This window comes from Danio rerio, chromosome 9, assembly GCF_052040795.2.
Source record: "Danio rerio strain M-AB ecotype USA chromosome 9, GRCz13ab, whole genome shotgun sequence".
NCBI lineage: Eukaryota > Metazoa > Chordata > Actinopteri > Cypriniformes > Danionidae > Danio > Danio rerio.
Window position 1 is genome coordinate 31832501 of NC_141029.1, and position 23408 is coordinate 31855908.

A 23408-nucleotide genomic window follows, 5' to 3' on the forward strand; every position below is an offset into this window, starting at 1 on the left:
TTTTTGTTTCTCTTTCATTTAAGCGTAAATTTTGTACAGATTTCATACAGAAAGTTTTGTCTTGAAAATGATTTCTTTAATCAATGTGATGCAGGTAATGAGTACATCTCTTTATTGTGTTTCCATCCATTGCTTGGCCAGTAAAACTGCAACCATCTCTTAACACTCTAAAAAGGTGGTATATGAAGAGTTTTTTTTTTTTTTTCAAAAAAATTGTTTAATTTTGTTTGAATTAAAATCTTCAATACTTATTGTATCGTAAAAACATGATTTCTGCTTAAAGCTGCTAAAATCCCTAGATTAGAAATTTCCATGAAACATGCCTTTTGAAATTGTCCTCTTCAACGAACAACAAAAACATGATCTCTAAAAAAATTGAGTTATCTGTTTTTGTAAATAAACTCTTCATATTTATCCTACTGCTGCTGCATAACAGAAGTCTGGTGTTTTTGACCAGTCTGTATAGCCTAAAGTATTATTAAATATTTGTGTCTCATATACAGTATTGTGCCACTTTGACATCTCTACATTATCTATATCTATATATCTATATATCTATATATCATTATTACAGATCATCTGGCATCTGAAACGGCCATTGAAGTAGTGTAGAAATCACGGTAACACTTTAGAATAACTATCCGTTATAACTAGTTATTAGACCATTAATAAACTGGTAGTTAACAAGTTATAAATGACTTGTTAAATAAAAGTTAAAGGTTTGTTAATTATTTATAACTGTGCCTTATAGATTGCTAATAGATAACTTACAAGCTGTTAGTTAACAAGTTGTAAAAGACTTCTTAACTGTATTTTAATGATTTATAACTATACCTTATACATTAGTAATAGATCATGAACAAGCGGTTAGTAAATAACTTAATAAAGACTTGTTAAGTAGCAGTTAATAGTGTATATATGTTATTGGGACGTTATTCTAAAGTTGTGGCTATTTTTAATTTATTAACTGTTAGTAAATGAGGAATAGTTGCAACTTTAGAATAACGTCCCAATACCATGCTTAAGCTAATAACTAACGCTTAACTAATATATTTACTCACAATTTACAGATCAGTTGTTCATCGTTTGTAAACCATCTACTAATACCAGTGAAACTTTGTAGAACAGCAAATGGATGGAACAAGTTCAAGCTACAGAAATTTGATGTGATAATTAAAATATAAAATGTTTGTATCTTAACCTTGTTCCACTTATAGGCTTTTCTGTGTGCTGTGTTTTACCAAAGAAACTCCACAGAAGAAATGTTGAACATTGTGTTTAATGTATAGAAACACACATACTGAACCATCACATGGCAGTACAGTAGTATACAAGAATACAAACCCATGAAGTGCTAAACATGAAAACAAAATAAATGAAAATTTATTTTCTTAAAGTTCTACAAAGTTTCACTGGTGTTATTATATGGTGAACAACTGATCTGTAAAGTGTGAGTAAATATATTAGTTAAGCATTTGTTAATAGCTTACGTATGTTATTGGGACGTTATTCTAAAGTTGCAACTATTCCTCATTTACTAACAGTTAATAAATTAAAAACAGCTGCAACTAGAATAACGTCCCAATAACATATATACACTATTAACTGCTACTTAACAAGTCTTATTAAGTTATTTATTAAGCGCTTGTTCATGATCTATTACTAATTTATTAGGTATAGTTATAAATCCTTAAAATACAGTTAAGAAGTCATTTACAACTTGTTAACTAACAGCTTGTAAGTTATCTATTAGCCATCTATAAGGCACAGTTATAAATAATTAACAAACCTTTTAACAAACTTTTATTTAATAAGTAATTTATAACTTGTTAACTACCAGTTTATTAATGGTCTAATAACTAGTTATAACGGATAGTTATTCTAAAGTGTTACCGAAATCACCACTGTAGGACTTATTTCTATGTTGTTTGTCTTATTTTCTTGCCATCTACTGCACATCAGCAATTCATCCAAAACTACTATTATTTGTACAGTATACTCATTCTCCCAACAGTTTTTTCAGTTCTTTTTTTAACAGGAAGAGTCCCAGTTTACCCCCTTCGTGAACACCAGTTTACCATTTTTAGGTGTTTTATATTTCTAAACATCCTCTGCATTTCCACCTGCAGCACTGAGACTGAGAATGTTTATGTGCTGAAGGTTCCACATCCTGCTCTTAAGCACTGATATTTTATTCCATCTCATTTCTTAAGCAAATATGCTGATGGCAAATTGTACACTATACTGCCATTATATAAACTGCATTGTGCAGTTTACCAATTTCGTTCAAATATACCTACGCCATTTGTCTGTTATTTTCTTTATGTGTGTGTTGCATAATTTCTATCCATACTCCAGGCACTGACAAACCGATTTATCAATTTTCTGGTCTAATCTCAAGCTTATAGGCAACTAACTGAGAAAGAATCAATCTTAGGCCGCATTTCTATGATGTCATCATGTAGACTTCTTACAAAGTATTTTACAGTATTTTAAAAAATACAAAAATACAAGACACTAAAGTATTTTGATACAAAATATGAACCCATTTTCATCAACCCTATCAAATAAATGTATTATAACTGCCCATCCCTGGTTACTATTTGTATAATAATTATTTGTACAATTTGTATTATTATTTGTATAATAGTAATAAATAATAATGATAATAATAATAATTTATTTGAGGTAATTTAAGGTCTTATTTGTATTATTATTATACAAATTGGTGTGTATTACTACATTATTGTATTATTAATAATAATAATAATAATAATAATAATAACAATAATAATAATAATAATAATAATAATAATAATAATAATGGGCAAGGCAGTGGCGCAGTAGGTAGTGCTGTCGCCTCACAGCAAGAAGGTCACTGGGTTGCTGGTTCTAACCTCGGCTCAGTTGGGGTTTCTGTGTAGAGTTTGCTTGTTCTCCCTGCCTTCGCGTGGGTTTCCTCCGGGTGCTCGAGTTTCCTCCACAGTCCAAAGACATGTGGTACAGGTAAATTGAGTAGGCTAAATTGTCCGTAGTGTATGAGTGTGTGTGTGAATGTGTGTGTGGATGTTTCCCAGAGATGGGTTGCAGCTGGAAGGGCATCCGCTGCGTAAAAACTTGCTGGATAAGTTGGCGGTTCATTCCGCTGTGGCGACCCTGGATTAATAAAGGGACTAAGCTAACAAGAAAATGAATGAAATGAATAATAATAATAATAATGATAATAATAATAATAATAATAATAATAATAAAATAAATATTATTTGAGAAAATAAAAATTTATATTTTGTCGATTTCATGATGAATTTGAGTTTCTTGCGCCTGCACTGCTGTTGTTACACTCCACTAATAGCATGTAACATCACGAGCGCTGACCTGATAATAAATACACATTAGTGGCCTGCGGTGCTCTGCGGTTAGGGTTCGATGGGTAATCGCCATGCAGGTCCTCCCAGTGATACAATTACACTTGGGACTCATTAATATTAGATGAACTATTAACGTATAGGCCATTTTACATGGAGAACTGGCACGCTGGCACACAGCCGAGGTTGACGACTCTCTGCGCATACATATGCAACATACACACACACATAGGGGTGCAGCTGTGCTTACTTGTTGGATGAAAATCCCCCAGCAAAATGGGCGCTGTGTTTTTGCACATGACAAAGTGCTGGAGGGGCGGGTTTGGAGCAGGGATTGATTTTTGAATTGAGGAGTGGAGCAGCGGCTATGTATCATCATCTCCCTGCTCCTTCCCTCTCTCTATCTCCCCTCCTCTCTGTCTTCTGATGTTGGCGTTTAGCGTGTGTGTATGTGTGTGTGTGCCTGAGTGCATCTCTAGCAGAGAAGCTCAGAGGGAAAGTGGGTCACACTCGGCTCGCCTCAAGACTAAGACCAGATCTGCTATGCACACACGTTTAAACACAGCGCACAACGCACCTACACACACACACATGCACGCGCACGCACAAATCCACCTTCACATAAAAATGCACATCATATTGCCTCTAATCCTCCAGAGAGAGGATCTCGGTACATCACTATGAGTCTGGAGTTATTTGAGTGGACAGTTCACTATTCAGAAGAGTGAATTACCCTGCAGCTTTTCAAGGGAGAATAGGACACAGTTTGTGAGGACTTACCTCTCTCTCTCTCTCAACCCCTCCTTATATCTACTGGGTGGATTAAACCAGTGTCTCTTTCATCCTCATTTGGCAGTATGAGCGCTTCTCTGAGTCATGCTCTTCCCGGGTTCTGCTGAGCTGTTGGGTGTAAAATCTGTGCAGGCAAGTGAGCAGCATCACCTGGGAATACATAACTGTACCATACTGTCACTCTATTTTACAGCACGGCGAGCATTTCAGCCGTTTAGCATATTGGGGACATTTTGTGCTGCCAGGATATGGATATAGTTTCCATTTCCTATAATAAGCGTTCTGTATCCCCAACCCGACCGGTGCACATGCGGGGAAGAAGGAGCTTACCGTAGGAAAGAAAGAAATAACCTAAATGGGGTCTAGTTAACTTCTCATTTGTTTTAACAGCTGGGAGATTAAACGGAGAGCAAATGAAGATTTTTTTTGAGAGGTCTTCTGCTTGTCTGATTTCTTCTTCTGCTGGGTGAAAAGAGGCAGGTAATCGCTCGTTCCAGTCTTCTCCAGAGATTTCACTGACATCTCAGACTGCAGACAAATGAGCAGTGTGTCAAAGCAGAGGAGTCAGAGATTTTTATATCATGTTTTTATACTGGGATAGTTCACCCAAACATGAAAATGGCCTCATTATTTACTCTCCCTCATGTGGTTTTAATCCTTTATGGGTTTCTTTTCTTCTTTTGAACACAAAAGAAGATATTTTGACAAATGCTGAAAACCTGCAACCATTGACTTCCATGGTACGAAGATTGAATTCTATGAGCTATAAGAGACAACGCAATCAATAACTATGCCATTTGCAACTTTCTTAATTTTTTTCAATAAAATCTAAAGTCTCCCAAAAGAGCATGCTTGACAGAGCAGCTATAAAATATTAAATTCCATTTTGTATCATATTACATACTACAACCGCACACACACACACACACACAAACTCACTCCTACGTGTGTGTGTGTGTGTGTGTGTGTGTGTGTGTGTGTGTGTGTGTGTGTGTGTGTGTGTGTGTGTGTTCATTCATGCGTTTTCGTTCAGCTTAGCCTCTATTTCATAGGTCGCCACAGCAGAAAGAACCACCAACTATTCCAGCATATGTTTTATATGGTGGATGCCCTTCCAGTCACATCCAAGTACTGGGAAACACCCATACACACTTATATACCGAATGCCTTTGGACTATGGGGGAAACTGGAGCACCCGGAGGAAATCCACACCAACATGGGAAGAATATGCAAACTCCACACACAAATGCCAACTGGAAATTCCAACTCATCATCCAAAAAATGCCAACTCATCATCCAACTGATTTAGGCGGGACTCGAAACAATGACCTTGCTGTGCGGCTGTGAGCCTATATAAAGCTGTGTTTAGCTGCATTAAAATGTATTCATTTGTTTATATTTAAGATTTCTTTTTGTCATTTTGTCTTAATTACGAGAGATCTATAAATAAATAAAAGGTCTATAAATCAGGACTCAAACTCAGTTGCAATTCATTTGTTTATATTTAAGATTTCTTTTTGTCATTTTGTCTTAATTACGAGAGATCTATAAATAAATAAAAGGTCTATAAATCAGGACTCAAACTCAGTTGCATATGTTGGCACACTGACCACTAGGCTATGCATCAGTTGTGTTTATTTTTGACATATTTTATACATTGGCATTGTCCCTCAAACTTCAAGGCTTTACCCATTTGTGTTCATAATTTTGTTTAATAACTGCTCACTTATTCGTCTATAAATTTTGATTAATTCAGGTAAATGTAATATAATAAAATATAATATAATATAATATAATATAATATAATATAATATAATATAATATAATATAATATAATATAATATAATATAATTTTCTTTTCGGCTTAGTCCCTTCATTAATCAGGGTTCACCACATCGGAATGAACCACCAACTTATCCAGCATATGTTTTACACAGCAGGTGCCCTTCCAGCCACAACCCAACACTGAGAAAATAACATAATATTCAATTCATCTTTATTTCTATGTTTACAATGTAGATTGTGTCAAAGCAGCTTCACACAGAAGTTCTAGTTAATTGAAACTGAGTCAGTCCAGTTTTCAGAGTTAAAGTTCAGTTTAGTTTAGTTCAGTTTCACTGCTGAAAGTCCAAACACAAACAATGCACAATATAAAATATTGGAATGTAATGTAATGTAATGTAACGGAATTGGTTTTAGCATTTTGAATGGTTTTGAGATATTAAGCTTAACATTTACATCCAATATATCTAAACTTGTATAGGAATCAAATTTCAAAATGTTTTCTTGAAACAAATTCTAGAAAATCTAATTAGAAGATTATAAACTAAACTACAATAAAAAATGTGACTTGTCGACAAAACAGTCTTATGTTGCACAAGTGTATTTTTATAATTTTCAATTTATTTAAGCAAAGATACATTGTATAGGTCAAAATTATGAAAAATGTTTAATGAAACTTTCTAAAAACACTAGAATATTAAGTAAACATACTAAAGAAATTTAGTAAAATAACTACTGTAAATATATAAAAACTCAATTACTGATCAGTAATTTATATTAAACTTAATTTATCTAAATTTGAAATTGATTTTCCAACGCTATCTCAGGCCAACTTGAACTTTGATTTACTGGCTAATTCCTGTAAATTATACAATCTCATTCATACATTCTAGTATGATTTGCTCATCCCCCATTGACTTTTGTCTTTAGGGATGGGGTTTGGTGTCATGATTCCTTAAAAAAATTTACATTTTCATAAAACTGAACATATGAATTTGTAGGAATTAGCCGCTAAACTGGCGAAATGTAAAATAGTAACATTTCCTTCAGAGATCAGGCTGGATTTTCTTAATAATTACATTTATCGAACCATCAGATTCTAAATATATAAATAGGTGTATCTCTGCCAATTATTGATCAAAACATTGACAATTATGACTTGTATTGTGGTCCCAGGACAAATTAAATATATTACACACAAACACACACACATATTATATTACAAAATACATGAATAAACTTGACATAGCTCGATTGGTGAACATTAGAGTGATATTTATATCAGACAGATCCTCTCATCACTCTTGCAAGCCTTCCACATGCTTCTTGGTAAACTCCGGTATTGCATTTTTGAGTGATGAAATACTGTTAAAGTGTGTGCACCATTATTGCATGTAGCACTAACGTCAAAACTAGCAATGCGCTTTTGCTCTCATGTTCAGTCAATAAGTCGTGCTTGTGTGTGTGTATGAATATTTCCACACCACGGCGCGCATTGGCATGGGCTAATGAACTATTCGGTGTGAGACAGCAGGGAAGAGATGCCACACTCAGTGAATAATTTGCTTATTGATCGCAGCATTTAAATGCAGTATTGATAAAGAGGAATCCACTCTAATGGAAAGGAATGGTTGCAGTATCAAAGACTTATTGCATCTGGGAGAATGCAGGACTGACAATTTTTATTGAATGACGCCGGGTGCGCTCGGGGGAGAGATAAAAAGATAAAGGGAGAGAGGAAAAGGGAAAGAAAAAAGGAAAGAAGAGACCAGCATTGCTGTCGGTTTTGATGCCGGTGGGCTCATGTCCACCAGCACCAAACCAGCCTTGGGACTCGTTCCTGGTCTTTTCATCATACCGCTGCTATTGTTGTGCCAGTCATTTCTTCCAGGATATCAAGAATCATCTTTAACCCAGTTGTAACTCAAGCTTCACAGCCCATATGGCAGAAATCAGTGTCCTTGTGCTCGACCACACAGTAACGGTAGCATGTGTCACTGTGGGCGGATCGTTCCCGTGCGAGTAACACGCAAGATGACGTGGGTGTATTCATTGGCCTTTCCTGGCAAAATACTATATGTTATATTTGACTTGAGTTCAAGACGTGTCCAAATGCACATAAAGGAGATGTCGCTAAGCTTTGTGCGTGAAGCTTCGCTAAATGATGTATGCACTTGGAGCTGGTTTCCTCGCCACAGCCTGTTTGAATGCAGGCTCCATAAATGATTTAATGCAGAGCGCTACACTCTGTGCTTGATCCGCAGGCCGTTTCTTGCACACTTACACTAGATTATATATTGCGCACAGTGTGTAATTTATAGACGGTACTTTGGGTGCTGTATTGGATGCAGAAAAGGCGAAATAAAAAAGGCCCGCTATGCGATCTCTAAAATACCCAGAGATTTGCCTATCTTCGTTTACGGTTCTTCACAATTCTGAGTCATAAGGTTGGAATGATAGAGGGGGGAAAAAAACTCATGGGTCTGTCAAGGAATATTAGACTGCGGATATTCAATTCAATAGTGACTTTATGAGTTTCTGCATGGTGGCGGCACTGGAAGAATCGGTGACAACCTTTCTTTCCATCTCTCCCTCTGATATCAGATGAGACATAAGCAAAGGAAAGGGAGAGAAAGGGAGCGTGGGTAGAGTCCCATGCTGCCACAGTAGGGGTAAATTATCCATAATCAGGGCATCAGTGTGGATGGGTCCATCGGAACCCAACACTTATACCCCATAATCAGCACCTCCGTGTCAACCAATCGCTTATAGCTGCACAAATTGCCACCATTTGAGCTCCCACACAGTCTATATTACAGATGTGTTTGAGTGTGTGTGTGTGTTTGTGTGTGTCAGCACACACTTCTTCGCCACAATAGAGAGGTCAAATTCTCTAAAAAAAAAAAAAAGACGAGGAAAAATAAGCCAGGATGATTAGAAAGAGAGATTAGATTGTTGCCTTTCAAATCACCTTTCTTCTTTCAGATGAAGACCCAGTAAATTGCCCTCTAATCTTCAAATCATCATCACGGGGAGGAGGACAGACGGTGATGATGATGACGATTCAAAAACTGCAGAGATTTTAGACCTTGCGCAAAGGAATTGCATTGCTTTCTACTTTTCTGCAGCACTCGAATCTCCAGCCACAATAAACTCTTATCATTTCCAAGTGAGAAGCTCTGACCTGGATTTGTCAGCACTGCATTTGAGTAAGGACTCTCGGCTCTGAACATAAACCGCATTCTTTTGTGCTGCTTAAATTGGGGCTCTCAAGGCTCTGTTAGATACTTTAGCATGACCTATTCCTGTTATTTTCTCAACCTCTAACAAAAACAACCTCTTCACGGCATCCGCCTGCCAACTTAACAGCCTTGTCTCTCGTTACACTGCATATGGTGCACATATATAAGAGATGCATCATATGCCGTGCTGATATTAAATAGGCCACTGCAATGCAAAGTTCATATCCACACTGGGAGTCATATTTGTTATGCATACTTAACCCAGGCTCGACCACAGATTGGGGCTGTACCATGGGATGCTCTGAATGAGATGCCTGGATTGAGGAAAGGGCCTGCTGGGGGCACTGAATAGTCAACATTAACTGTGGAATAGAATGGAGCCGACAAGGTTCACTGCATTGCATTCTTTCTTAAAGGGACAGTTCATTCAAATATGAAAACTTATGCTGTGGTACGTTTACTGTTATCACTTTTACTGTTAGGTAGGGCTGCACAATATTGGAAAAATCTAACATTTTAATTTTTTATTTTATTTTGCAATATACAGTCAGGTCCATAAATATTTGAATATTGACACAATTCTAACATTTTTGGCTCTATACAGCTATTTTTTTCACAAAAAAATGAAACAAACAGGATGTGCTTTAACTGCAGAGCTTTAATTTGAGGGTATTTGCATCCAAATCAGGCAAACGCTGTAGAAATTACAAAAGTTTGCATATGTGCCTCCCACTTGTTAAGGGTCCAAAAGTAAATGGACAATTGGCTTCTAAGCTGTTCCATGGCCAGGTATGTGTGATTCCCTCATTATCCCAATTGCAATGAGCAGATAACTACTAGAACTATCTGGTGTTGTCTATGTGTTCCAGACTTCAGGCTGTAATTGACTGCAAATGATTTGCAACCCAAGTATTAAAAGGTGAAAGTTAGATTTAGGATTATTATTCTGTCCAATTACTTTTGAACCCTTAACAAGTGTAAAGCATACATGCAAACTGTTGTAATTCCTATACCATTTACTTGATTAGGATGTAATTACCCTTAAATCAAAACTAACAGTCTGCAATTAAACCACATCTTGTTAGTCTAATTTCAAATCGATTGTGTTGGTGTATAGAGCCAAAAATGTTAGAATTTTGTCATAATTGTGAAATCGATGCTGAAATTATATTTTGTGCAGCCCTACTGTTAGTTATTTATAACTTGACTTTGTAGTTTTTATGGAACAGAATTTCTGACTCAGAGACTTATGTAATTTGCTTTGAAATCATCCCATAGATCTAAGTAGGACACACTTTAAGGGGACAACCATTTGTAGTGGTGTCAGAAACCATAATGGATATTATTGAGTGTGCTAATTTAATTCCATAATACACTGCAATAACAAATGTACAAGCTATGTACACTCAATAACAAGAGAATACCCAAAATGCACTGCAAGAATCATGCCAAATGGATTCCCGGGTCTCATCAGCAGATGGCACCTGCAGCAGTTTCCTTCCATTCATTTTTCTAAACTGCTTGTTCAGCATAGTACCGTATATTATATAATACGGGTATAAAATCCTTTTTAATAAATTATTAAATTATTCCCACTACATATAGAAATCTTTTCATTCCTACTGGAGCTGCCAGCTTGCTAAATTAAATAATAATTAAATAAATGTAAATAAATAAAGAATGATTAAACAGCTTACACAAACTATGAAGCCTTTAAAGTGCATTCACTGAAGACAGCAGGTTGTTTTGACCTGAGCCTTTTCACTCAGGGTTTGCTGAGGATGGTCTGAGAAACAGAAAATTCCCAATGAACAGCAATTCTGTGAGTGAAAATGCCTTGTTGATGCCAGAGGTCAAAAGAGAACAGCTAGACTGGTCCAAGCTCATAGAAATGGCAACAGTAACTGAAATGCCCACTTGTTACAAACCCAAAGAATGCATAGTTTTTGTACACATACAGATGTGCAGACACACAGGCCAATACACAGCAATATATTTCATTTGACTTGTACATGAATAAATTGGCATACGATTCAAACATATTGTGGCAAATTTTAATTCCTCTCCACAACCCAAATAGTTCGAGAGTTGGACTTGGGATAGAAAGATTTCAGGTTCGAGTCCCGCCACCAGCAGGGATTGTTGATGGGGAGAGTGAATAAATATCCACCTCAATACCACAGCTGAGCTGATTCCCTTGCCAAGGCACCAAACCCCCAACTGCTCCCCAGGCAGCCCACTGCTCCGGGTGTGTGTTCATGGCTGTAAGTCACTTTAGATCAAAGCATCTGCTAAATACATAAATGTAAATGTAAATGAGGGTACTTCCTAACCTCTTCGGTTTTTCTTTGACTAACATTTGAATCAACACCCCCAAGACACAGTTACCACTTTATGGATAAAATAACACAATGTGAGCCAGTTTAAAAATCCAATAATGCATGTATGGCATGTGCACAATATTCTAAAGATGACATTCATGTCATGTGTGTGTAATAATTTGCATATACTGTTAACCCAAAAATGCAGTACAGGATATCTGAAACCAAAACATTAACCTTGAAGCAGATGAGCTACAGCATCAGAAAGATCACATTCAGAAATTCAGCTAAAGTCAGAATTAGTACATAAAAGAAATGATCCATTCTGGTGTGTATCAACCTAGATTAAAGACTTTCTTGGCCCACTTTGAGACCTTTAGAACCAACTGATCGCTGTTTAAACAGTAGGGACTATTGGAATATTGTTGCTGACAATGTTTATCTCCTTATGAGTGTACCACAGTGTACCAATTTTGTGATGGCTACTTCCAGCAGGATAATACTCTCAAATCATATCAAACTGGTTTCTTGACCACAACAATGAGTTCAATAAACTCAAACGTCCTCCACAGTCAGCAAATCTCAATCCAATAGAGCACCTTTGGGATGTGCTGGAAAGGGAGAATTACATCAGCCGACAAATCTGCAGCAACTGTGTGATCCTATCATGTCCATATGGATAATAAATCTCTGAGGAATGTTTCCAGCACCCCTGAGAATGAATCTATGGTATACTGTATTGTACGGTTATGTTATCTACCAAAGGGCTGATGGGTCATGCTAACCAGTCCAGCTCTTAGTCGTGATAATCTTCTTATTTGATCAGAAAAAAAGGCTTGACTACACTGATTATCGCCACATAGAATCCCAAACCTTGATCTTGCCTCAGGCAGAAAGGAAAATAATAAAATATATGAAATGTCAGTTACTCAATATTAACACCTTGTTTATATAACTGCTGCAGGAAAAGCAATATCGCAGTGTTGTACTAAAAAAGAATGCTTTAAATGAATCGAGCACGTTCAAAACCCACAATGGGGTGATCTTATGAACTATAACCATTGTGCTCTTGATCAAAGCGCTCAGCCTCAGGTTACTCCAGAGGGACTAACCCTGTAATAAGGTTAGGTACTGCAAGTCAGTTTGGATCAAAGCGTCAGCTAAATTACAAAATGTAACATGCCAGTGACTACAATCTGCACTCAGTTTTAAGAATTGATATGATTGCTGTATTACTCCATTGCGCTCCCACGGGCCTAAAGTGTTGTTACCCTGAGGAAAGCTCTTAATAACACAGAAAATCTACTGAAACATCGAATCCCATAATGCAGTGAATGCATTCCACACTCCATCAGTCTTTTGACCACCGCGGCTTGAATCCAACACAGCTTCACAGTCTATTTCAGAGCATGTTGCCATGACGAGAACCTACTTGTTACTAAGGATCACTCAGAAAGAGAAGGAGAAAGAAAGAAAGAAAGAAAGAAAGAAAGAAAGAAAGAAAGAAAGAAAGGAACAGAGACAATGAGATAGAATGGTAGTAATTAAGCACAAATTACAATCTTGAGAGTGTTTTTCTCTCATCCTTTTAGTGTGCGTGTGCATGTAAATGTGTTTAAGGGTTGCACTTGAAAGTGCAATCCTATTAAATATTCCGTCTAGTTTATATGGGCTAAATTGGAATTGCAATCTCAATTCAATCATGAAAAGAAAACACATCTGCAAAATTGAGAAGAACTTGACTGTAAAATGTTGAGAATCTTCACTAGTATTTAGGACAACGGCATTAAAAGCAAGTAGGCACCCTTCTCTCGGTTGCCAACTGCTTTTGAATAATTAGATATGGCTTTAGAGAATTTCTCTACAAAAACTTTTTCCATCTTTGGTCAACCAAGTGATCTCTGTGTTAGATGAACAGCCTGTGAAGTTGCTTTCAGTGCTGTACGCTGAAGGGAAACAGCGATTTTTAATTCATGTTTGTGATGAATAAGTAATTATGTGCGCGCTCGCGTGTGTGTGACTGAAGAGCGCGCGGGAATGAGAAAGCAGGAATTCGGAGTTATGGCCAGTCACACAAGTGCGGAGGAAAGTGGAACAGATGAACACACACACACAAAATTCTTCGTCCCTGTCCAACCTTAACACAACACAACACACAAACTCAAAGAGAGAGAGAGAGAGAGAGAGAGAGAGAGAGAGAGAGAGAGAGAGAGAGAGAGAGAGAGAGAGTAAACACCCTGCAGAGTGAATATTATAATTTTATATGACTCAGCGCCGCCTAGTGGTTCATATTTAGTTAATCTGAATACCGCATTTAATGAAACAACATGAAACCTTTAAAATTACACTGCCTCGCATTTAGACATATCAAACTATAAATAGAAAAACATAACGTTACTTGGGAACAATCAATCCAATATATAAAAACAACAACAACAACAAAAATAGTTTCCCTTTTTATATAAATACATGTTTAATTAACATTTATTTTTTTTAATGACTTCTTATTGTCACGGGTAGATTCGCGATCTTTATGGTCTTCCTACTAGGCGAATCTGCCGAGCGCAAACTCCAGATATGCGATTGCGGTTTGAGACATGGCTGATGATTTAGGAGACGAGTGGTGGACCCAGGGCGATAATTCAGGTAATAACAAGCCGGTTCACTGTGTGCAGCTATGCGTTTTTAGTTTATTAGAGTAATGTTTGTGCTGTAAATTGTTTATGTCCTGTGTGTGTCGGTTTTGAACAGCCTCCCGTCCTGTCATTGCTCACTCGGTAGTAGAAACTTCTGCCTAACAAGGTTGTGTCGTGTATTTATATTTTAAAACTTAGATGCAACTTACATGAAACTCCTTCCTTTAGATAAGCAGTAGCTGAAGCTTGTTTTGCTTTATATTCGATGTCTTGTGGTTAAACATCTCTTACTAGATTCAGACTACGGTGAACACGTGTGGACTTGTCCGCGGAGCATCTTGGGATTTGTAGTTTTTCTTATTTAAATAATTGTCATCTCAAATGTTATTTTTACTCTATTAAAAAGCTGCTATTGTTACTAATGTACATATGACATTTTAGTTTTATCTTCAGTGATTCCTTTTATAAACATTTGTAATCTTTTTCTCCCTAAGATGTGCCTGAGGTAGAGGAGGAAACAGAGCCTGCAGAAGAAAAACAACCGATTAAATCTACACCTAAGAAAAGGAAGGTTGAAAAACAGATTCCAGATGCCACAAAGAAAAAGAAGAAGGCAACAGTTAAGGTAACCTTCACACAAACTTTGTAAGATTGTTAAAAAGGTTTTCAGACTGAATAGATTGTAGCATTCATTTTCTTAAAGTAAACATTCCACTCACTGACCGAGACTGAAAACTAATATTTGATACCAAGTTACAAACCATTGAAGACAGACCTGGTTTAAGCTCTGTGGCTATTCATTGTAAAGATATTGTTAAAGCTGTTATGTTTAACAGTGGTATTGCTGATTTAAAAAAAAAAAAGAAGACAAAGTTTCTGTAAGGAAAAGTTGTAGTCAACAACATTGCAGCATCAAAATTTACACATTGCATTACATACTAGATAATAGGTATGGGCCAGTATAATGTTCTGATGGTATAACCTTGGATAAAAATATCACGGTTTCATAGTATTGTGATCGCTGCTCTAAAATATATGTTTTTAAAATGTCTGGTTTAAAAAATTCCCCTTTTGAACAAAATATTTTCACAATATAGATTTTATTTTGAGAAATATTTCAAGTAGTAAGCAGTAAACATGTCAGACTAAATTCAAGTGAATCATTGACCTCTGTCCTCATTATAGTTTAAAAAATACAGATATCTTTACCATTTAAAATGGCATATTTGGATATATTTTCTGCTGGAGATACTGTTGTCCTAAAAACTAAAAAAAAAACGCAAAGAAAAAAAACAATTTTACACATACTGCAGGAACGTGATAATTTTTAGACGGTTTTAAAACCTTGACTTTTCCAAATCATGGTATACCTTAGACAGTTATTGTCCCAAGCCTACTACCTAATTTACTGCATTTGGTTTGAATTTGGTTTACTTTGCAAGGCATGACCTAACGGTTAATGAGTTGTACTGTAAATCTAAAGGTAGCAGGTTCGAGTCCTGGCACTAAAAGGGATTTTAGGTAAGGAGAGTGAATAACTAGCCCCCTATTCCACCCTCAATACCTCGACTGAGTTGATTTCCTTGAGCAAGGCACCAAACTAAATGCATAAATGTAAATATACAGCTGCTAAAAAATGTCTCTTGTATAGTGTGAGTCTATGCTGTCATGTGATTTATGGCATGAGTTGCATCACTTCAGTGATGTTCACAAATCCTCTTCTCATCCCTCAAGGGATAGTTAATCCATTGTTTGGGTGCTTGAGAATCTTTTTGTGTAGTGTTTTATGAATGCTGTGTACTAGAATTCAGACCACACAAGGACTATCAATAAGTGCACATTTTGTTTTTTGTCTTTTGTTTCAAAATTTGTAATGTTGTGATAGACTTCATTGCTGGTTGTTTTGGCTGATGGCTTGCAACACTTTAACACTTTTAAAGTCCCAATGGGTTATATGCACAGCTAGGGCTGCACGATTCTGGCAAAAATGGGAATCACAATTTTTTTTTGCTCAAAATCAAGATCGCGATTTTCTCACTATTCTGTAGATGTAAAATAAAGATTGATACGATTAGCCTACTATTATTGTTAATTCTTAAACATATGGTAAAACAACAATAATAATATTAGACCTATGTGTAGGTCTACGGTTGCTTAAAACACTCAGTTTTGTATAGTCATTATGGTGGACTTAAACAGACTTTCAATATGTCCTGTTTGTTAATTCACAGTAAAATGATGACATCAGAATACAACTATTCATAATTATAAAGTTGATTTATTATGTTTAAGACATGTGCTTGTCATCTGTCATTCACAACATTATTAAATTGACTAGGGTTGTTATACTGACACAGTAAACATTTATTTTCATTCATAGCACTTTGTGTTCGATATGAAAAAAAACATATCAAATGCTTGTCGTAATCATAACTCTAAATTGCGATATGATCATTGAAATAATGTGCGCACAGGTTTCACTTTCACTTCCTAGTGCGGCTCAAGGCTGCTGTCACTGTGTTTCTATATTTTAAAGACATGGCTTGGAAAAATATAATTTAATGCAGTGCTTCTTGTGTGGTCTAAGACTCATTTTATATTGTATCTGTATTTATATTTATCACGTAGACTGACCCTAAATATAACAGTCACTGGAATGTAAGCAGGTTATACATTGTGATATTTTTCCAAATCTGCTTGGTGTAACCGATTTAAACTCAAACTTGCCTCAAACGGTTTTGTTTGAATGCTGCAAATGTAGCCCAATCCCATTGCAATCCAAAATGAAAAGTCATTATAGTGTTAAAATTGCCATGCACTTAGAGTTCCGCTATAAATCTGCTATAAATCTATTTAAAGGGCATTTTATTTTACCTTACCTTTCATTTTATTGTGTAATGTAACTTTTTCTGGAAGTGATTTACTGAGTACGTTTACATGGACACCAATTTTCTGATTTTTATACGATTAAGACAGTATTCTGATTAAGAGTCCACCATGTAAACAGTGTTTTTTAAAATAAATTAGTCTGATTAAGGTCATAATTGAACTAAACAGAAATTGATTTAAGACATGTTAAGTATGCCTTTTTTAGTCGCATTATTGATGTGCAGTACAGACATGTAAAAACCTTAATCAAACTATTACTGCCGGCAGCTAGCTCTCTGCAACTCTCACATGGTCGCCCACTGAAGCTAAGCAGGTCTGCGCCCGGTCAGTACCTGGATGGGAGACCACATGGGAAAGCTAGGTTGCTGCCGGAAGTGGTGCTAGTGAGACCAGCATGGGGCGCCAAAAGAGTAGAGGTTTAACCCTGGCATCCTAGCCAAGGCTGCCCACTGGTCTCTGTCCATCATGGCCTTCTAACCATCCCCATATTCCAATTGGCTTCATCACTGTCTCCTCTCCACCAATCAGCTGGTGTGTGGTGTGCGGTCTGGCGCAAAATGGCTGCTGTCGTGTCATCCAGGTGGATGCTGCACACTGGTGGTGGATGAGGAAATTCCCCCCATTGTGTAAAGCACTTTGATTGCCCAGAAAAGTGCTATATAAATGTAAGGAATTATTATTATTATTATTATTACCTTTGTGTAGGATTTTCGCCACATTTTGTGAGAGGATAGTCTATAAACACGGCTGTTTGACACAGCTGCATACACCTATCGACTCAACAGACACCTGCATCGCAAAATACAGAGTTTTTTTTCCCTATTTGGCATGCAGTATCAAATTCAATTGAAGCAACACTCTTCCAGCACTTCATACTCTTATCCATTATCTAGTTTGTCAAGGGAGCATGCATGAACTGTTCCTTATTGAAAGTAAAAGTGCCAAACTGCAGTTAAACTCGACAAATTAAAAATCAACCATCCAAAATAACATGAAACTCTGGAGGAAATGTGGATAGCATGGTGATGCAACAATGGACATTAATTCAATAATGTGCTATAACATGTTAAACGGGATCATGTAAGGTGCATTCAAAAAGCAACTCATGTAAACACCTAAATCAAATTATTGTCTTATTCTGATTAAGGCAAATAATTCAATTACTGATGTCCATGTAAACGTAGTCATTGTAACACATTAAGATAATTTCTGCAACAATTTGTATTCTCAAACTTTTGTTGCACTGCCATTATTTTCGTGATTTTTCACCATGTCACCATGTTACACATTTGCATAATCTTTACCAATTGGCTACACTGGTCCACCTTCAAAGAACAGCGATTGTTAAATCATGAACTATGTTCTACCAGACCTAACAAATTAAATCCCGAACATGTAAATGAGCCTAAAATGGCCAATAAAACATGTAGAAACCTCAGCTTTGCGAGTCATTTATTCTTGGATTTAGGCATTTAAGTTTTTCATCAAAGAGATAGATGTCTTTGAGACAAAAGGTCTTATGAGCAAAAACAGAAACCGAGCATCTTTAAGTAAAGAGCGTCTTGCTTTCCCTGCAGAAAGAATGTTTCATCACGCAAGAGAGATCAGAGGAAAAGCCTGATAACGAGTCTAACAAAAACAAGAAAAGAAGAAAGGTAAGAAGTACCATTCACATGTCGGTTAATGTTACTGCAGATGTCAAATTCTTTTTGCCCAGTTCAATATGCCACTTCAGACCATTTCTCACTTCATGTTTGAAGGAAAAGAGACAAAAAGACATGACAAAAAGAGCCAGACCAACTGCGGAGATGCTTTGATTTTGCCAAACATAATTGACAATATTTGCATTGCTGAAAAACCGACCTCTTCAATTATATTAGACGACAGCGCTTTTGCAAATTTATTCATTCCTCTTCTAGTCACTGTCTCTCCCACTGATGTGTTTTCTGTAAAACATGCTGGTGTTGCATAATTCTCCTTTGTCTTTAGAAGAAGAAAACTATCACAGATGTCCTGACAAGCTCTAAGCCTGTGCCCGGCTCTCCAGTTGACCTTGTGAGCCTTCTGAAGACTTACCACAGCCAGACCCGCTCTGTTATTGAGCAGGAGGAACTGACGTTACAAGGTGAGTATATGTATGTGTGTTTGTGTTTGTGTGTGTGTGTGTGTCTCTCAGTAATGAGGTTGAATTTGTGTGTCCTTTTTCTGTTTCAGATTCTTGTTTCCTCAGCTGTAATGACCTCACACACAGCTTGTCTTCCTACCTCAAAGAAGGTAAATGCTTTATATGGACACCGTTTTTCTTTTTATATACTCTCTTAGTTTCTTAAAGGCATGAAGTGCTTTGAAATATATATATATATTTTTTATTCCATGTTTGACTTAATCTCAACTGAAAATGAAGAGTGGGACATAGAGTAGCTCCTCCCCTATAAAAAATAGCCAATGACATTCTTGCCAATGGGAGTGGTGGGTAAACACCAACTTTCATAAATTTGGAGTCACTTTTTTTTTTCAGAAACCAGTCTAATATGCTGAAACATTTATTGTTATCATCCATGCTGAAAATGGCTTTGATGCTTAACATTTTTTCAGGATACTTTGATAAATACTGTATAAGGTTCTGAAGAGCTGGGCAAATTATAAATGCCTTTACTGTTGCTGATCAATTGAATGCATCCTTGATTAAAAGAAATAAATAAAAAATACACAAATAAATTCCCACTGATCCCAACATTTTAAACAGTATTGTACATAGTCGGGGGACTTTATTAATTGTGCGGATGCTTTTTTTATATGCATACTAATAGTTTAATAAATTAACACATTAAATTGTGCCAGGCGGCATGGTGGCTCAGTGGTTAGCACTGTCACCTCACAATATGAAGGTTGCTTGTTCGAGTCCTGACTGGGTCAGTAAAAATTTTGGAGTTTGCATATTTATTTTATTTATTTATTTGACATGGACATCACAATTACACTGGACAACCAAATGCATTTAAGTGTTTTAGCAAACTTGCTAACTCTCAACACCTTTCCACAGGAGGCTTGACAAAATTGACAAAATGGAAATATAATAAATACATATACACAACATTATAATACTTTACATAAAATTACTGAAGGCGAAGGCGACACAATCCAACAAACTAATAGTAGACTTTGTGCAAATACTGCTGTTTTGTTTTTATCCACTTTTTAAGAACACTACTAAAAATATTTATATTACTTTCTGATTTTAGGCTAACAGGTAAACCATTCCACAGTTTGGCTCCCTTTACAGAGAAAACAGATTGACCAAAAGAGGTCCTACAATTCGTTAGCATGTAACTGGCAGTTAACCCATGGGCAGCAATCTGGAACATCATTTATGTACATTGTGAACAACAATGGGTCAAGAACATACCCTTGAGGTACTCCCATATTGTTATAACGCACAGATGACTTCACACCATTGACCCTCAAACATTGCTGTCTCCCACCCAAATAAGACCCAAACCACTGTAAGGCTGCTGCTGACATTTTAACTTTCTTAATTTATTTAGTAAGGTCCTGTGATTAACCATGTCAAAGTTACCCTCCATGTGCTCTGTTTCCCCCACAGTCCAAAAACATGAGGTATAGGTGAATTGAATATACTAATTGGCTATAGTGTGTGAGTGTATGGATGTTTCCCAGTACTGGGTTGCAGCTGGAAGGGTATCCACTGTGTAAAACGTGCTGGATAAGTTGGCAGTTCTGCTCTGGCGACTACTGATTAATACAGGGACTAAGCCGAAAAGAAAATGAATGAGTGAATAAATTGTGCCTTTATTTATTAATTTCTGTTTAAATAATTATTTTTCCTTGTCTTCAGTTTGTCCAAAGTGGGCTAAAATGCAGAAACAGCACACCCAGACCAGCTCAGTGGTTTTGCTAATTGTTTGTGGATCTGCTTTAAGAACCATTGATCTCATTAAGTGAGTATTATTGTGTCTTACAGTCTTGTGAGTAATACAGCGTTTGCCTTCCCAAGTGATATTTTTTCCCCCAATCCTTTCTGTTAAAGGCAGCTGGTGACATTCAAAGGACAAGCTAAAGTGCTGAAGCTGTTTGCAAAACACATCAAAGTGGAAGAACAGATAAAGTCATTGAGTAAAGGTGTGACCCATATTGCTGTTGGAACTCCTGGGAGAATTTGCGCACTGTTAGAGAAAGGTTTGTTTTGATGCACAATTCTTGTAAATAGTTTTTTTATTTTTACTTTTGACATGCTCTTCAGTTTATAAAACCTCTTTTTTCTGCTTGGCTTGTTATCCTCATGCTTTAGAGGGATTGACTGTGCAAGGACTACGTTATCTGGTGCTGGACTGGAACTACAGAGACCAGAAGCAAAGGAGGATGGTGGATGTACCAGAGGTGCTGTCTGCAAATGGGGCACTTTTGTTTATATTGACAAAATATAGAACATTTTAATGAATTGTAATACTGATTTCAGTAAATATGAATTAATTTCAGTTGTTTTTTATCAAATATGTTGTCAAGCATTTTTAGAACAAGAATCATTTAATAGCAATTTAAAAGTCTTTAAGAATCAGTGCAACTGAAAATACTAAAAACATTTAATATTATATATAGTTTTACTCTTAAGACAAACTATCTTTCAAACCTCTAGTTTTTACTAATTTGTCACAGATTTTTAGGAATTCAGAATAAAATAATATTTAATGTTATCACTTGTTGCCATTTATAGATTTTAATAAATACTGATAAGAATAAGCCTTTTTTTAATAATATATTTTTATTTTCACCTTAAAGCAAAACAGAGCAATGCAAAACTATATAGACAGAAAAGAAAAGGCAAGCAAAACCAAAAAAAAAAAAAAAAAAGGCTTTAAAAGCACCGTTACTTTAGTTCCTCCAGTTTTATACATAGGTTAACAATGTTACACGTATATTTCTAGGCCAGTGGGCACAGGTGATCTTGCAAACAATAACAGGGTCATACTTTTAAATTGTTATACTTAAAATAAGGGTTTCCAGATGGCTTTGAAGCCACCAATGAAATCAGAAAGATTGTGTACCGCTAAATGTAAAGTGCTAGAAAATTCAGAAAGTCAGGATTTAAAAAGTGGTTTTGATTAGAGCTGCATGATATTGGCAAAATTGGACATTGATATATTTTATTTTTCTGTGATATATATTGTGATATACTGTATCTAAATAATTTCACCAAACAATTGAACAGAACTATTTGGAAAGGATTTATAGTCACTTTATTTTAAGGTTCAATTCTCACTATTAGCAAACCGTTACCTATGACTTTTGCTTCAATAGTCTCATAATTTGCTCCTTTTTAGAAAATAAGGTAGTTTAGGTATTGGGTTAAAAATGTAAAATAAGATCATGCAGATTATGTACTTTATAAGTACATAAGCAATATCTCAATAACATGTGGTAATTTTTATTGACATACCACATGCATACTGTACATCTATACTCTACATGCATCACGGTGGCGCAGTGGGTAGCACGATTGCCTCACAGCTAGAAGGTCGCTGGTTTAAGCCCTGGCTGAGTCAGTTGGCATTTCTATGTGGAGTTTGCATGTTCCCATCTTGTTTGTGTAGGTTTCCTTCAGGTTCCCCCACAGTCCAAAGATGTGGAATAGGTGAACTGAATAAACTAAACATGTGGATGCAAGAGTGTAAAACATATGCTGGATTAGTTGACAGTTCGTTCTGCTGTGATGACCCTTGATTAATAATAGGACTAAGCCAAAAAGAGAACGAATGAATGAATGAATATATGAGTAAATTGGACTGTTTGGGTCTGTTAATTTACATTAAATGTATTTTTTTCTCTCTCCAAGTCAAAATTATACTCAATCCTAATATGATTAAACTTTTGGGATAAATACTTACTATATATAATATTCATAGTTGATGTTCTTTTTTTTTCAGGTGAAAGGAGACTTACTAAAAATGATGGACCAAGGTCTAATCCAGAGCTGCAGAGAAGGAACGGTTAAAATAGGACTCTTCTGAAACTCTTCTGTTATTTAAACCTTTGTGTTCAACATATTTGAAAGAGAGATTGTTGTGTACTTTAATGCCATATGTCTGCTACAAGTAAAAAACAAGTTACAAGTTGTTGTTGTTTTTTTTTATAAATAAAACAAATCTGGTTGGATAAAAACATGTCCGTTCTTGTGTACCAGTAGCTCCTCCCACTATAGACAGTTAATACTTTATTCAGCATATTCTGCTTATTGCAATATCCTGTTACACACACACACACACACACACACACACACACACTCCCTCATTGCAGCTCCTACACATTACAACAGAGCCCAGGAATGAGGAGAGATTCAATTCTGATTGAAAAGAATGTGTGCAG

The 23408-nt window shown here is 36.2% G+C and overlaps 2 protein-coding genes across 6 annotated transcripts in view; one reads left to right on the plus strand and one right to left on the minus strand.

The window, feature by feature from the left end:
* Positions 1 to 14473, minus strand: part of il1rapl1a (interleukin 1 receptor accessory protein-like 1a) — a 269892-nt gene extending 255419 nt beyond the window's left edge. For 3 of the 4 annotated variants that reach the window (XM_087266966.1, XM_087266959.1, XM_087266958.1), the window contains exon 1: positions 14348 to 14473. The gene's annotated coding sequence lies outside the window, so the exon portion shown is untranslated. The remainder of the gene's footprint in view (positions 1 to 14347) is intronic. The other variant, NM_001077576.2, reaches the window with a different exon arrangement.
* cmss1 (cms1 ribosomal small subunit homolog) lies at positions 14054 to 23204 on the plus strand. Of its 2 annotated transcripts, none has more exons than NM_001006048.2 (9): positions 14054 to 14148; positions 14633 to 14763; positions 18605 to 18682; positions 19017 to 19152; positions 19242 to 19301; positions 20884 to 20986; positions 21076 to 21224; positions 21337 to 21425; positions 22970 to 23204. In NM_001006048.2, the coding sequence occupies exons 1-9, from the start codon at positions 14100 to 14102 to the stop codon at positions 23051 to 23053; spliced, it is 879 nt and encodes a 292-aa protein (NP_001006048.2). In that variant the 5' UTR covers positions 14054 to 14099; the 3' UTR covers positions 23054 to 23204. The 2 variants fall into 2 exon arrangements, with proteins under 2 accessions (NP_001006048.2, XP_087122512.1); XM_087266386.1 differs by having other exon boundaries at positions 14076 to 14148; positions 19020 to 19152.
* Positions 23205 to 23408: the final 204 nt, after the last annotated feature.

Excerpts from the sequence above, each read along its gene's own strand:
- cmss1 (NM_001006048.2), top strand. The coding sequence starts at position 14,100 with ATGGCTGATGATTTAGGAGACGAGTGGTGGACCCAGGGCGATAATTCA. Across the intron at positions 19,153-19,241 it reads GGAGGAACTGACGTTACAAG|ATTCTTGTTTCCTCAGCTGT; the intron begins GTGAGTATATGT and ends TTTCTGTTTCAG. Across the intron at positions 19,302-20,883 it reads GTCTTCCTACCTCAAAGAAG|TTTGTCCAAAGTGGGCTAAA; the intron begins GTAAATGCTTTA and ends CCTTGTCTTCAG.